Genomic DNA, 13987 nt, shown 5'->3' with positions numbered 1-13987 from the left:
GGTTTGGTGCCTGTCCCCAGAGTGTGTGCCTGTCCCCAGGAGTGTGTGCCTGTCCCCAGGGGTGAATGACGTCCCCAGGGCTCAGTGACAACCCCAGGGATCAATGATTTCCCCGAGCTCAGTGTCCGTTCCTAGGGCTCGCTGCCCATCCCCTGGGGTCAGTGACATCCCCAGAGGACGATGTCCTGCTCGGGGCTTGCAGCCTGCGCTTCCCCCGTCCCAGCCCGGTGTCGCGGGGTCCCCGCCCGGTGTCCCCGCTCGGTGCCGCGGGGGTCCCGGTGCTGCGGGCGGCGCGGGGAGGCGGCGCGGGGCGGGACGCGGCGGCGGCTCCGCCTCCATCCACCCGCCGCCCTCCCGCCCGGTGGCAGCTCCGGGCACGGTTCGCCGGAGCAACTTGGCGGCTCGTCCCCGTGGTGCCTGAGCCCGGCCAGCGCGGCCATGGCGGGCGGGCGGCCCCGCCGCCCCTAGAGCCACCGGAGCCACCGGAGCCACCGGAGCCACCGGAGCCGCCGGGATGAGCGCTCTCGCCTTCGACGACGCGGCCCTGGAGGGGCTGGCACCGTCCCTCGGCCTCTCCGGGGCCAGCGACATCGACACGGCCTTGCTCAGCGACATCGACGGTGCGGACCGGCGTGACCGGGGCTTGGGGCAGGACCGGGACCGGGCTGGGGCTAGAACCGGGCTCGCTGCACGGCGGGGCTCCGGGCCCGGTGCAGTGCCGGGGCTCGGTGCATGACCGGGACCGGGCTGGGGGAAAGGCAGGCTCGGTGCACGGCCGGGGCTGGGCACGGTGCGGTACCGGGGCTCGGTGCATCACCGGGACCGGGCTGGGGGAAAGGCATGCTCGGTGTACGGCCGGGGCTGGGCACGGTGCGGTACCGGCTCCTGGAGCATGGTCGGGACATGGCTGGGGGCATGACCGGGGCTTGACCGGGCTGGGGGTGTAACCGGGCTCGGTGCAAGGTCAGGACCGAGCTGGAGGCATGAGCGGGGCTTGGTGCGTGGCCGGTACCGGGCCGGGGGTATAACCGCGGCTCGGTGAATGGGGGGCGCGGTCGGTGCAGGGCCGTGCCCGGGGGGTCCAGGCTCGGTGCACGGTCCGGGAACTTGGTACCGGCATTTGGCCGGGCCAGCGGGATCGGTGTATAACCAGGACTCGGTGCCGGGCCCGGCGTGGGGAGGGGGGACACCGAGCTGCCGGAGCGCGGAGTCGGTCGGTGCAGAACCGCTCTGGCTCCGTTACCGGGGCTGGTCCGTGGCGGGGGGCTCGGGGTGGGGGAACAGGGGACACCGGGACCCCCGGGCTGGAGGTGCCGCTACCGGGACAGCCCCGACGATCCCCCCCCGTTCCCGGTCACAGCATCGTGTCGCGGGTGGCCCCGCCCCACCCGTGACGCCACCGGCGGGGTTACTCTCGGTCGTTCCCTCCAGGGCGCCTGGGCTCTCCCAACCCATCCCACCGGATTGTGGTGAGATGGGGCGGCTCTGCCCCGGCCCCGGGGCTGGCACCCGCCAGACCCACCTCCCCGCCGCTTTGGGATGGGCATGCTCCAAGGGAACCCGCTCCCGGAGGGAACCCCCTTCCCAAAGGGACACATTCCGCAAAGGGACCCACTTCCCACCGTCAGAGCACCACGTGTGCCGAGTTCAGTGTTTCCGAGGCTTTAGCAAAAAATTGGGGATCCCAAAAAATTGAGGATCTCAAAAAATTGGGGATCCCAACTCACGGCAAGCCCCGCTGCCGCCTCGCCATGTGCCCCACGGCATCCAGCAGAGCCAGCAGAAAGGCGGGCACGGGACTGCCAACACCTGCCCCACTGTCTGGTCCGTGGTGGTCTTTCCTCCGAGGTCTGGGGTGGAGATGGCATCCCAGGTCTGCTGCTTCATCCCAGTGGCTGTTGGGGTGGATCAGAGCAGATCCAGGTGCCACCTGCTTTTCTTGGCGAGGTTTTGGCGTGGGCAGGGAAGCAGGAGCGGTGCCAGGGCTGAGTGGTGCCGGATGGGGTGAGGTTTTCCCGCTGTGGGGTTTTGCCATGCTCCTTTGTATCACAGCCAGCCGGGCCACCTCGTACCCCACAGTTCCCCAAAGTGGGTTTGCCACCGGTCCCTGGTTGGCCAAGGCTTGTCCCTCATCCCTGGACCAACCCTAGGGTGATGTGGGATTTGTGCCCACGGATGTGGGTGCCCTGAGCCCGCTGGGACCTGCCAGGACCCACAGACGAGTGGGTCTGCCCCACAGGTTCCCACGGTGGGGGTGGAGGAGGCACTGGTGGGTGCCCCTCGCCCTGCTGATGGCGTGGGTGGCAGCGAGTGCCAGAGGGTAGAAACACCTGGAAGGTGCCAGGAGGGTGGGACAGCCGTGCCCACCCCCAGGCTGGGCAGGAGGAGGTGGGAGGGGGGACAGGAGGGAGCACCCCCTCTCTGCAACCCTAGACTTTGCTCTGGACCACGAGGGAGCCTTGGGGGGAGGAGGGGTCTCTTGAGTGGAAGGAGGGAGCTGGGAGCCCCCGGAGGGACCCCCACCTGCACAGGGCAGCAAGCCGAGGCTGGCTGGGTGTTTTTGGGGTGCAGCAGTGCTGTGTGCAGAGCCGCACCCCCGCGGGGGTCACACGGGGCTGGCGGGGGGCGATGGGGCGCGGGCAGAGAGGTCAGCGGAGTGTGACCCCGAGTGACCGCGGGCGGCTTGCGGCCAGTGCCCGCCGGTAACCCGGTGCGGGCTCACCTTGGGCGCCGGGGGCTGTCCGGGGCCGGCCGGCGGCGATTGGCGGAGTCGCATCACCCCATCGCCGGCCGCGCTCCAGCCCTGGCGCGGGCAGCGCGGGGAGGGCGCCGGGGAGGAGGCGAGAACATGGCTTTAAAATATCCCGGGGCCTCTTCGCTGCTCAGCGGGGGCTGCATCCTCCTCCTGGACAGCCCTCCACTTCCAACTCCATGGAGTGCACTTTTGAAGGTACCCCCGCCTCTTCCTCCTCCTCCTCCTCCTCCTCCTCCACCGCCGTGGTGCCTCTCGGAGTCTGCACCCCTCCGGGGGCTGTGTGGCTCGGCGGGGACATCCCGGGGGTGTGTGTTCGTGGGGAGGTGCTTTGGGGGTATCCCGGGGTCTGTGCGTGCAGGGGGGGTGAGCCTGGGGGTAGCGGATCGTGGGGTACCCTGGGGTCTGTGTGCCCCCGGTGGGATGCGCCTGGGTGGGGGTAGCGGGATCAGGACATCCGTGCATGGTGGGAGCAGCCCAGGACGCCTCAGTGGAGGACACAGAGACCCCGATGTGTCTGTGGGGCAGCCCAGGTGCCACTGAGCGGGACAAACCCCGCTCGGGCTGTTTGAGCCCTGTGCTGGCCCAGCTGCCCTCCTGAGGGCTGTTGTGAGCAAACACACCTGGCACTGGGGTCTGGCACATCCCGGGGTGCCACCCCGCTGTCCCAGCCTGAGCACCCCTCCCCTTAATACAGGGGCTGATCTGGGGATTCTCGGGGTTCCCAGGACAGAATAAATGAATGATCTGGCACAAGCCCCCCTCAGTATCAAAGACACGCTGAGATGTGCCTTGCCACTCCCCGACCAGGCTGAAAAACGCTGGCTGCTGTTGGTCAAGCCCTGAAACCCCGTTTTGAGCCCAGTGCCTCAGTTTCCCCAATGTCAGCATGGGTAGGAGGCTGAGAGGAACAGGGCACAGCCGATTCATGGACTCTCAGGGAATTTTGCCTCTGGATTATGGGGATCTGCCCCCTAAATTCTACACTGTGGGGAGGGCAGGACGGGACCAGCCCAGGCCCACCTTGGGAGGTGGGGGCTGCAGCTGACGGCACGGGGGTGTGTTTTACAGACATGCTGCAGCTGATCAATACACCGGACAATGACTTCTCGGGCTTGTTCGACTCACCGTTCAGTGCCCCGGACAGCGCCGTGCCTCCGGGGCTTCCCTCCACGCCGGGCACCCTCAACACCTTCCTGGGTCCCAGCAAGCCGCCCCCCGCCGCCCCCACCAGCAGCGCCTTCGCGGGGCCCCCCGGGATGGCCACCTTCACCCCGCCGCCCCCGGCCCCGCTCCTGCCACCGCCGTCCCTGGGTGTCAAGGAGGAGCCATCCGTGGTGCCCAGCAGCCAGCCCCAACCCGGTGTCATGCTGGCCCCCAGCTTTGTCCCTGCGTCCCCCAGCCCCTTCACTCCCCAGCCCTTGGTGGGCTACCAGAACCAGCACAGCTTCTCCGGTGAGGATTTGGGGGTGCAGAGTGGGATCGGGGCTCCCAGGGTGAAGGTCTTGCTGGAGGGGTGGGCTGGTGCCAGGGGCTCTCTTAACGCTGCCCTCTGCTCCATGCCCAGCTGTGCAGCCTGGGAGTGCGGGGCAGACCCTGCCAAGCCCTCTGCCCACCCCACAACCCAGCCAGCCCGTGTCGCTGCCCGGCCCCGTGCAGAATGTGGCACCCCAGCAGCTCCTGGCCCCCACCACCCAGTCTGTGTCGCCACAGATCCAGTCAGTGCCGGTAAGCCCAGGGCCAGGGGTGGGGGTCCCGCTGACCCCCACAGCCCCACTGACCCCCGCTGCCCCTCAGGTTCTCCTGCAGCCCCATTTCATCAAGGCTGACTCCCTACTGCTGACGGCCGTCAAGACAGATGCCAGCAGCGCCAAGACTTCCACCATCGCCTCCCTGGCCAGCAGTGCCAGCGGCTCTGCCACCCCGCTCCAGGTGCCGGTAGGTGCCAGCACTGGGAGCTGCGGGGTGGGGAGGTGCTTCAGGAGCCTCACTGAGCCCACCCTGCACCCCCCAGGCGCTGGTGAGCGGAGGGACCATCCTGGCCACGGTGCCGCTGGTGGTGGACGCGGAGAAGTTGCCCATCAACCGGCTGGCGCCCAGCGGGAAGCCGGCGCTGGTGCAGAGCCGGGGCGAGAAGCGCACGGCCCACAACGCCATCGAGAAGCGCTACCGCTCCTCCATCAACGACAAGATCGTGGAGCTCAAGGACCTGGTGGTGGGCACCGAGGCCAAGGTGGGAGCAGGGGTTGGTGGGGCAGGGCCTGGCAGTGAGGGGGCTTTGCCCGGAATTTGGGCTGAACCGTCCCTGCCCACTGGCAGCTCAATAAGTCTGCGATCCTGAGGAAGGCCATCGAGTACATCCGCTTCCTGCAGCAGAGCAACCAGAAGCTGAAGCAGGAGAACCTTGCCCTGAAGATGGCCATGCAGAAGAACCGTGAGTGGAAGGGCAGTTCATGGGGTGGGGGGCTCACCTCCATGCCCCCAAGCAGCCATCAGCTTACTCTGCTTCCTGCAGAGCCTGTGAAGGACCTGGGCACCCACTGCAGCCAGAGCACCAAGGCAGAGGCCCCCATGGAGGTGGTGAAGGCGGAGGTGATGGAGATGCTGACCCCGCCGCCCTCAGACGTGGGCTCGCCGTCCCACAGCAGCCCTCTCTCGCTCAGCGGTGGCAGCAGCAACAGCAGCAGCGACTCGGAGCCCGACAGCCCCCTCTGTGCCCATGGCAAGGTGAGGGGGGGCTGGGGGGATCTCCTTGCCCTGAGTGGGGCTGGGGGGGATCTCCTTACCCTGAGGGAGGGCTGGGGGGGGATCTCCTTACCCTGAGGGAGGGCTGGGGGGATCTCCTTGCCCTGAGTGGGGCTGGGGGGGATGTCCTTGCCCTGAGTGGGGCAGGAGTTCTGCTGCTTCATGTAGGAGGTGCCAAGGCAAAGTGTACCAGATGGGGACAGAGCTGAGAGCCCCGGTCTTGTTCTCTGAGGCTTATCCTCACAAGATTTGGGGCTGGGTGTGGAGGCAGTTTTGTTCTACCCTAAAATGTGCCCCATGCCTATACCCTGAGATCCGTGCCCCTGTACTCCAGCCTGTGCCTCATCACCATGCCCTGTACCCCATGCCCTACATCCCATTGCCTCTATCCCATGCCCGTCCCCCATCACCACACCCTATATTCCATGCCATGTGCCACATGCTCTGGATGCCGTGCCCTGTATCCCATGCCCAGTATCTCATGCCTGTGCCCACCACCCCGTGTCCATGCCCATGTCCCAGACTCAGCAGCTCTGCCTGTGCAGGTGAAGCAGGAGCAGCCGCCGCCCTCGCCCAGCAGCCAGGGAATGCTGGACCGCTCCCGCATGGCCCTCTGCACCTTCGTCTTCCTCTGCCTCTCCTTCAACCCCCTGGCCTCCCTCCTCCGGGGGTCTGGCTCCCCAGCCCCCTTGGGGAGCCAGGACACTGCTGGTCCTGGCAGGAGCATCATGGCTGAGTCTGGCACTTTGGGTGAGTTCTGGTGTGGGGTGGGAGATGCTGGAATGGAGATTGTTGGGATGGGTGTGGGGTGGAGGCTGGCAGGTGGGCAGGGCTAGAGGCTGTTGGGGTGAAGAACATCAAGGGGGAGGATGTTGGGGTGGGTGTATGGTAGGAGCTACCTGGCTCGAGGCTGTTGGGGTCAGCATGAGGTGAAGACTGTTGGGATGGGGGGCATCAGAGTGGTGACCATCACAGTGGAGGTGGTCATGGTAGACATGGGGTGAAGGCCATCAGGAGGGAGGGCTGGGATAAGTCTGAGATGGGAGATGATTGGGGTAGACATGGGGCAGAGGCCATCGGGTGGATGCTGCTGGGATGGGCACAGGGTGAAGGCCACCAGAATGGATATCCTGGTGTGTGTGTGAGGCAGAGAGCATTGGGGTGGAATCTGTTGGGTGGACACGATCGGGTGGAGGCTCTTCAGTGGACATGGGATGAAGGCCACCGGATGGAGACCCTGGGGCGGGCACAGGGCAGCACTGATGGGGTGTTGCTGACCCCATCCCTGCACAGAGGACCCGTGGGGGTGGACGCAGTGGCTGTGGCCCACTCTGGCCTTCTGGGCACTGAACGTGGCGCTGGTGCTGGGGGCGGTGGTGCGGCTCTTCGTCTGCGGGGAGCCCGTCACTCGCCCGCACTCCGAACCCTCCATCCTCTTCTGGCGGCACCGCCGGCAGGCCGACCTCGACCTCGACCGGGTACGTCCCACCGTGTGCCATGTCCCCTGCCCCACCTGCCCCACCTGCCCCACCTGCCCCGTGCCCTCATCCTGCCCACACCCACCTCATCTCTCCGGGCCACAGGGAGACTTCGCGCAGGGGGCCCAGCACCTGCGAACGGCGCTCGGGGCGCTGGGGCGGCCGCTGCCGGCGTCCCACGGGGACCTGGCCTGCAGCCTGCTCTGGACACTCCTGCGCCACCTCCTCCAGCGCCTCTGGGTGGGTCGCTGGCTGGCTGCCCGCGCCGGGGGGCTGCGCCCGGACCCGCCGCCCCCTGCCCACGTCCGCCAGAGCGCCCGCGACGCTGCCATGGCTTATCACCGCCTGCACCAGCTCCACCTCGCCGGTACGGCCCCGCGCCACAGGGCTGAGGGACAGCACCTCTGTGCCCCCCGTGTGTCCCCACAGCCCCCAGCCCCATGCCTGAGCCTCCCGTCCCCGTTCTCATAGGGAAGCAGGCTGGGGGACATCTGCTGGCCATCAACCTGGCACTGAGCGCCGTCAACCTGGCTGAGTGTGCCGGTGACGCCATCTCCGTGGCAGCGCTGGCCGAGATCTACGTGGCGGCTGCCCTGCGGATCAAGGCCAGCCTGCACCGCTGCTTCCACTTCCTGGCGGTGAGTGTGGGGCACTGGGGTGTCCCCTGTGTCCCCTGGGACTGTGTCTCAGGTCCTTCCTGACCCCCTGCTCTCCCCGCAGCGCCCCTTCCTCTGCAGCGCCCGGCGCGTGGCCCTGTCCCACGGCGGGGCCGTGCCCCCCGCCATGCAGTGGCTCTGCCACCCCTTGGGCCACCGCTTCTTTGTGGACGGGGACTGGGCGGTCAAAGGTGTCCCCAGGGAAACCATCTACAGCTCCGCCGGCAACCCAGGTGACCCCAAGCTCCCGAGCCCCGCACCCCAAATTTGGGGCTGTGGTGTAGCTGCTGACCCCATCTCTGTGCCCCAGTGGACCCGCTGGCGCAGGTGACCCAGCTCTTCCGTGAGCACCTCCTGGAGAAGGCGCTGTGCTGCGTGGCCATGCCTGAGCCCGGCCGTGCCACTGCCCAGGGAGAGGGGTGAGTGCTGGGCTGGGCGCCTTCTCCCCCTGCCTGCCGTGGGGCCAGCCCCCTCACAGCCCCTCTGCACAGGCGGTTCTCCGACGCCCTCGAGTACCTCCAGCTGCTCAACGGCTGCTCGGATGTCAGTGGCACGCCCGGCCCCACACCCTCCATCACCTCTGGCTTGGCGGCTGTCACAGGTGAGGCTGGCGTGCCCCCCATTGGGGTCACTTCATGTGGGGGGCCATGGGAGTGGAAACACCCTGCTCCTGTGTCCCTCCTGCCCCGCAGGCACTGACCCCGTGTCCAAGTGGTGGGCGTCCTTCATTGGCATCGTTATCCACTGGCTGCAGGGAGATGAGGAGGGGGCTGAGCGCCTCTACCCGCTGGTGGAGACCATGCCCCGGGCACTGCAGAGCTCTGAGTGAGTGCTGGGGGCGTTGGGGACAAGGGTGGCACCTCATTGCCTGCCTCTCTCCCCCCTTGCACTGGCACAACCTCTCTGAACACACTTGGAGCACCTGGTGTGTATTCAGGAGGGGTGCAGCCATGCACAGCGAGGGATCTGCAGTGACCGTGTCCCCTCCACCTTGCAGGAAGCCCCTTCCCCGTGCTGCCCTGCACTCTTTCCGAGCTGTCCGTGCCTTGCTGAGCAAACAGGACGGGAGCCAGGCCACCCTGGGCCACTGTGAGAAGGCCAGCAGCTGCCTGCGGGAGAGCCTGGAGCTGGGCAGCCCCCCCAAGGGCACCATCGACAAGGTGAGCTGGGCTGGGGAGGGACGAGGTGGCCGCGAGCCCCCAGCCCTGGCGGGAGGTGCCCCCGACCCTCGCGGGGGTGCATTGTAGTTGCATTGCATGTGTCAGACTGGGAGTGCAATGCCCCTGCCATGCAGCCCGGCGGGGGTCCCGCGCAGCAGCGCCTGCCCGCAGCGACCCCCTCGGCACCCCCGTCCTCCGTCCCACCCCCTGCTCACCCCGATCCCCTTGTCCCTGCAGGCGGTGCAGCTCCTGCTCTGCGACCTGCTGCTGGTCACCCGCACCAACCTGTGGCAGCAGCAGATGGGGGCGAGCCAGCAGCGCAGCTGCCTCTACCAGGCGTCCGCCCTGGAGCTCCGCGGCTTCCAGCAGGACCTCAGCAGCCTGCGGCGCCTGGCACAGACCCTGCGCCCCGCCATGCGCCGGGTGAGCCCCCCAAACCGTCACCTGACAGGTCCCCCGGTGTCCTGCAGCTGGCTGTGCTCACTGTCCCCCCCCCATCCAGGTGTTCCTGCACGAAGCCACTGCCAGGCTGATGGCCCGGGCCAGCCCCACGCGCACCCACCAGCTGCTGGACCGCAGCCTGCGCAGGAGAGGGGTGCAGGGCAGCAAAACAGGTGGGCACGGGGTGGGACACAGAGAGGGACACCTCACTCCTCACCTGCAGCACCCCAGCAGCTTTTGTTTGGGATATGCGGTGGGACAGGGATGGGACATGTTGATGTGCACCCAAAGTACCCCAGCACGTTGCGTGGTGGGACATGGGGTGGGATACCTTGGTCACCACCTTGGAGGATGGGAAATGGGGTGGGGCACCCTGCCCCACACCTACAGCAGCCCTCACAAGTGTTGGGTAGTGAGACACAAAGTGGGAACCCCCATTCTGCACCCACAGCACCCCACCAACCTTGGATGATGGCATATGGGGTGAGCCATAGGGTGGGACACCCCTTTCCCACCTGCAGCACCCCAAGAGCTGGGATAGTGAGCTCCCAACCCCTCCACTGGTGGTGGCACCAGCTCCAGAGTGGGCAAATAACCCCATCCTCATGAGGATCCCTGAGATTTACTCAGTCACTGAGATTTATCCATGACTTCCACGGGCGCCCTCGGTGCTGACCTTGGCTCTGTCCCCTGCAGCTGGCGAGCCAGAAAGCCACCCCAGCCCTCGGGAACAGGCCGAGGCGCTGCTGCTGTCCTGCTGCTACCTCCCACCCACCTTCCTGGCGGGCCCGGGCCCACGCGTGGGGATGCTGGCCGAGGCCGCCCGCACGCTGGACAAGCTGGGCGACCGCCGCACGCTGCACGACTGCCAGCAGATGATCATCAAGCTGGGCAGCGGCACCACCGTCACCTCGGGATAGGTGGGGAAGGGGCCGCCAGCCCCCCCTGCCCACCCCCGTGGGGGCGGGATGTGGGGTGGCAGGAGGCCGTGCCTCAGTTTCCCCGCGGGGTGATGTTAGGCAGCGCTTTTAGGGGTGAAGGGGGTGGGTGGGGAGGGGTCGGGTGATGGTTGAGGGGTGCGGGGTGGGGGTCCCAGGGTGGGGTCCCAGGGTGGGGTCGTCCCCCTCCCACGGCCGTGTCCGTGTCCCCGGCCCGCGTGGGGCACGGCCGTGGGGCCCTCTAGTGACGTGTCGCAGTATTGCAGGGCACCGGCGGGGAGGCGGCGACCCCCGGGGCCACCGGCACCCCCCCACCGATGCCACCGTCACCCCCGGGGACACCGGCACCCCCCCCACCGGTGCCACCGTCACCCCCGGGGACACCGGCACCCCCGGGGCCACCGGCACCCCCATCCCGGTGTCACCCGTATCCCCCGGTGTCACCCGTACCTCCTGGTGCCACCCGCAGCCCGCCGGTGCCACCTGCCACCCCCCCTCCGGTGCCACCGGCCCCTCCTCACCGGTGCCACCGGCTCCCCCCACTGCCACCGGCCCCCCCCCCGGTGTCACCCGCAGCCCGCCGGTGCCACCCGTACCCCTCCGTACACACCCCTCCTGGCCCCCCGTGGGTCCCACGGCTGCAGCACCCCTCGGGTTTGGGGTTTGCTTCTGGGGAAGTGCCCCCTGCCCAGCCATGCCCGTGGAAGGCAAGAGGGGACCCCCACCCCTATCCTCCTCCCCCCCTCCCCTAGTTCAGAGCTGCCACCAGCCCGGAGCACGGACAGGCTTTGGGAGAAGGGATGGCAGGGTGGCACGGGGCTCCTGGGGGGCTGGCGGGTGCCCCTGTGTCCTTGCTTCACCCCCTCTTGTACATAGACCCCCTCCCCTCGCCTCCCCCCACTCCCCTTTTCCCTTTTTAAACGGTATTTTCATAGTCGGAGAGTTTTGTACAGACAATTAAAGCTGATTATTTATACTGGTGTGTGCTGGATTGCAGCGGGACCGACACCACAAGTGGGGGACAAGGGGCCCCCCACAGCTATGGGCGCCTTGTCCCCACAGGGCTGCACGGGAGGGGGGGACAGGGGTGGCAGGGATGGGGACACCGGGTGCTGAGGGACCCCAAACACCCCCTCTTTACCCCGACGGGCGCTGTCCCCATGCCCCATCCCCTCCAGCGAGACCTTTGGGGACAAAGGACCAGGCAGGGCTGTCACATCCCTGGGGGGACCCCAGCAGCCCCCCAAGGATAAAGAGAGGCCACGAGCAGGGCGCCACGTACTTCCAAAACAATCGTTGTATCTTTATTGACGCTCTGAATGCAATGACCTGTTTTTTTACTCTTAAGGAAAATAAACATCTTTTAGAAACAGCTTGTTACACACAATCTTCAGTGTGAAGCAATATACTAATAAGAACACTAGTCTTAACATTTACAGTCTTCATATATATTATATATATGTATATGTATACATATATATACACTATATAATGAGGCAATATATAATACACACGGTTTACCATTTTACAGTCATATGTACAAGATGTCACTAAAAATAGCCAGATTTCAGGCAACACTGCCAAGGACACGGGATTTTTTTTTTCTTCTTTAAATTAATTTTATTATTATTATTATTATTATTTCTACCTTTTTAAAAATTGTTTTTCTCACCTCCTCTTTTTGTTTTTCACTCCTGTGTCCGAGGCAGCTGCTGAAACAACAGACATTGTGTGGCCAGCAAACCTTGGGGTGGGTGGGATGGAGGGGACACAAGAGGCGGTGGGGACGTGGGGCGCTGGCTCTGGGGGGGAGCAGCAGCGTGCCCCCCTTTGCAGGATGCTGCAGAGGTTGGGGGACAGCCAGTGGCTGTTTTTGGGGTGAGATTTGGATTTGGTTCACCCTGGGCTGGTTGCTACCTGTGTCGGGGTGTGGGTGACACAAAGGGAGGATGTGGGCAGGGGTCAGCAAAGTGTTGGGCAGTCCCCCAGCCCCACTGAGGTGGCCAGGAAGCAAAAGCCGAGGGAGCTGAGCAAACCCAGGGCAGTGAGGGGTGAGCCAGGCCCATGTGGAGGGAGGAAGCAAACACCTCCTCCTCCTCCTCCTCCAGTTCAGCACGCAGAGCTGTGGGGTTCAGCACAAGCACAGGGAGCAAAGCCCCCACAAGAGGAGCCACAGAAGGGGTGCTGGTGAAGCCAAGCACAGGCAGTTTTGGGGGGTCCTGGACAGCAGGAACCAGGTGTCCCCAGCCCAGCAGTGCCAGTGCCACATGGAGTGGGAGGGTGGGGGGTGCAATGAGTCAGGGTTTGGGATTTGGGAGAGGGGCTGGGGCAGCCTGGTGGATGGCCACCAGCCTGACCAAGCACCCTTAGCCCCCCAGTACCCTGGGTGTGGGTGGGGGCAAACAGGAGATGGAAGAACAAAACGGAAAAAGCAGAGTGGTGTTTCAAACAGCAGGCCGTTGTTTGCCTTTTTTTTTTTTTTCTCATTTTTCTCTTTTTTTTTTTTTTTTTTTTTGGTCTTTTTTTTTAATCCTCTTCGCTGAACTATATACAGACACCATGAGGTTTGCTGAAGGCAACATCTCAGATCAGATCAGTGTGATATTGAGAGCCGGGACCCACGGAGGGTCCGGCGGCCCCACAGTAAGACAACATCGCCGGGACCCCCCCTTGAACACGGACACCCCCCGCCCCCCTGTGCAGCCATCGCGGGTGGGAGATCCCGATCCGTCCCCCGCGTATCCAGACCGGGTTTTACCGGGACCCGGCGGGAGGGAAAGCCCGGCGCTGGCTCCGCCCGCCCGGAGCGGGCTCGGGGGGTCCCCGGTACACCGGCCCGGCCCCGCTCTGCTCCAGGCGCTGCCTCCTCTGCCGGTCCCTCGCTGGCGGCGGGGCGGGTGCCCGCGGGGCTACACCGGCTGCCTCTGCGGGGAGAACGGAGCTGTCAGCCCGGGAATCCCGCTGGAGAACCCCCCGGGTTGTCCTCATCCCCCCCTCCCCGCCAATAACCGGGCATCCACCCGGCACGCAGCGCTTTGAGGAGGGGTTCAAGCATCGTTCACCACCTCGTCTGTGCGCAGGGAAGGGGATAAGACCCCTCAGAGCTATCTGGGGTGCCCCAGACCCAGTGGCTGGCCCCCACCTGATACCCCCAGGGATGTGGTGCCCACACTGAGCTGAGCATCCAGGATGGGTGTCCCCAGGAATTTGGGGTCTGAGGGCAGGTGCTCCTGCCACAGGGAGCTGCAGAGCATTGAGGGGTGCACGGGGGGCTCTGGCTTACCTTATGTTTGGGACATCTCAGGGAGAAGCTCTCCTCAGTTAATAAGCAGCCTGTGAGGAGAGGACAAGGATGTGTCAGGGGACAGCCTGCACTGCAAGGCAGCTACTGCCACGGCCACCCACCAGCCACAGCATTTGTGTGAAGGGCTCAGCTGAGGCCACACAAGCTTGTGACACCTGCCAGTGCTGCCAGCACAGTGGGCATCACCACCCTGGCAAGGCAGCGAGCCACAAACCCCTGGCCCTGGAGCAACAGGCCCCACACTGAGCTGGGTCAGAGAGTGCCCAGGACCCCGTGCCCCATCCCTGTGGCCGGGCTCACCTGTGTCGATGGCACACGCGTAGTGGTAGGTGTGGGGACACCCCTTCTGGCAGCAGCCCACGGTGGCTCCTGCTTGCTGGCAGCTCGAGCACTTCTGTACACACACCCGGGAATTCGGAGCAGGGAAGGAGAGATGTGGAGAGACAGAGAGACCCTGTCAAAGCCCAGCACAGAAGAAGAGAACCACGACGGCCCCAGCAGTGAGGGCAACAC

At 65.7% G+C, this 13987-nt stretch overlaps 2 protein-coding genes across 3 annotated transcripts in view; one reads left to right on the top strand and one right to left on the bottom strand.

Annotated features, from left to right (window-relative positions):
* The first annotated feature begins 323 nt into the window (after positions 1-323).
* Positions 324-10519, top strand: SREBF1 (sterol regulatory element binding transcription factor 1). 2 transcript variants are annotated; one of them, XM_030285111.4, is made up of 19 exons: positions 324-620; positions 3824-4207; positions 4320-4480; positions 4550-4690; positions 4767-4985; positions 5072-5186; positions 5268-5479; positions 6043-6247; positions 6791-6975; positions 7081-7342; positions 7447-7613; positions 7696-7864; positions 7942-8050; positions 8123-8232; positions 8324-8456; positions 8629-8791; positions 9029-9214; positions 9294-9405; positions 9929-10518. In XM_030285111.4, exons 1-19 carry the CDS (start codon positions 515-517, stop codon positions 10150-10152), a joined length of 3363 nt encoding a protein of 1120 aa, XP_030140971.4. In that variant the 5' UTR covers positions 324-514; the 3' UTR covers positions 10153-10518. The 2 variants fall into 2 exon arrangements, with proteins under 2 accessions (XP_030140971.4, XP_072791793.1); XM_072935692.1 differs by lacking the exon at positions 324-620 and adding an exon at positions 636-2950 and having other exon boundaries at positions 9929-10519.
* Positions 10520-11449: 930 nt separating this feature from the next.
* RAI1 (retinoic acid induced 1) overlaps positions 11450-13987 on the bottom strand; it is a 74283-nt gene continuing 71745 nt past the window's right edge. The window contains exons 4-6 of the mRNA XM_030285101.4: positions 13775-13868; positions 13454-13503; positions 11450-13094 (exon numbers count right to left, since the gene is read on the bottom strand). Coding sequence (XP_030140961.4) covers positions 13080-13094; positions 13454-13503; positions 13775-13868 — 159 coding nt within the window. The 3' untranslated portion in view covers positions 11450-13079. The remainder of the gene's footprint in view (positions 13095-13453; positions 13504-13774; positions 13869-13987) is intronic.

This window comes from Taeniopygia guttata, chromosome 14 (assembly GCF_048771995.1).
Source record: "Taeniopygia guttata chromosome 14, bTaeGut7.mat, whole genome shotgun sequence".
NCBI lineage: Eukaryota > Metazoa > Chordata > Aves > Passeriformes > Estrildidae > Taeniopygia > Taeniopygia guttata.
This window is presented reverse-complemented; position numbering and strand designations above follow the sequence as displayed.

What these genes read in the sequence shown, in the direction of transcription:
- SREBF1 (XM_030285111.4), top strand. Translation starts at nt 515, where the DNA reads ATGAGCGCTCTCGCCTTCGACGACGCGGCCCTGGAGGGGCTGGCACCG. An exon ending in CTTGCTCAGCGACATCGACG is followed by an intron (nt 621 to 3,823) that starts GTGCGGACCGGC and finishes TGTGTTTTACAG; the next exon opens with ACATGCTGCAGCTGATCAAT. An exon ending in GGCTGAGTCTGGCACTTTGG is followed by an intron (nt 6,248 to 6,790) that starts GTGAGTTCTGGT and finishes ATCCCTGCACAG; the next exon opens with AGGACCCGTGGGGGTGGACG.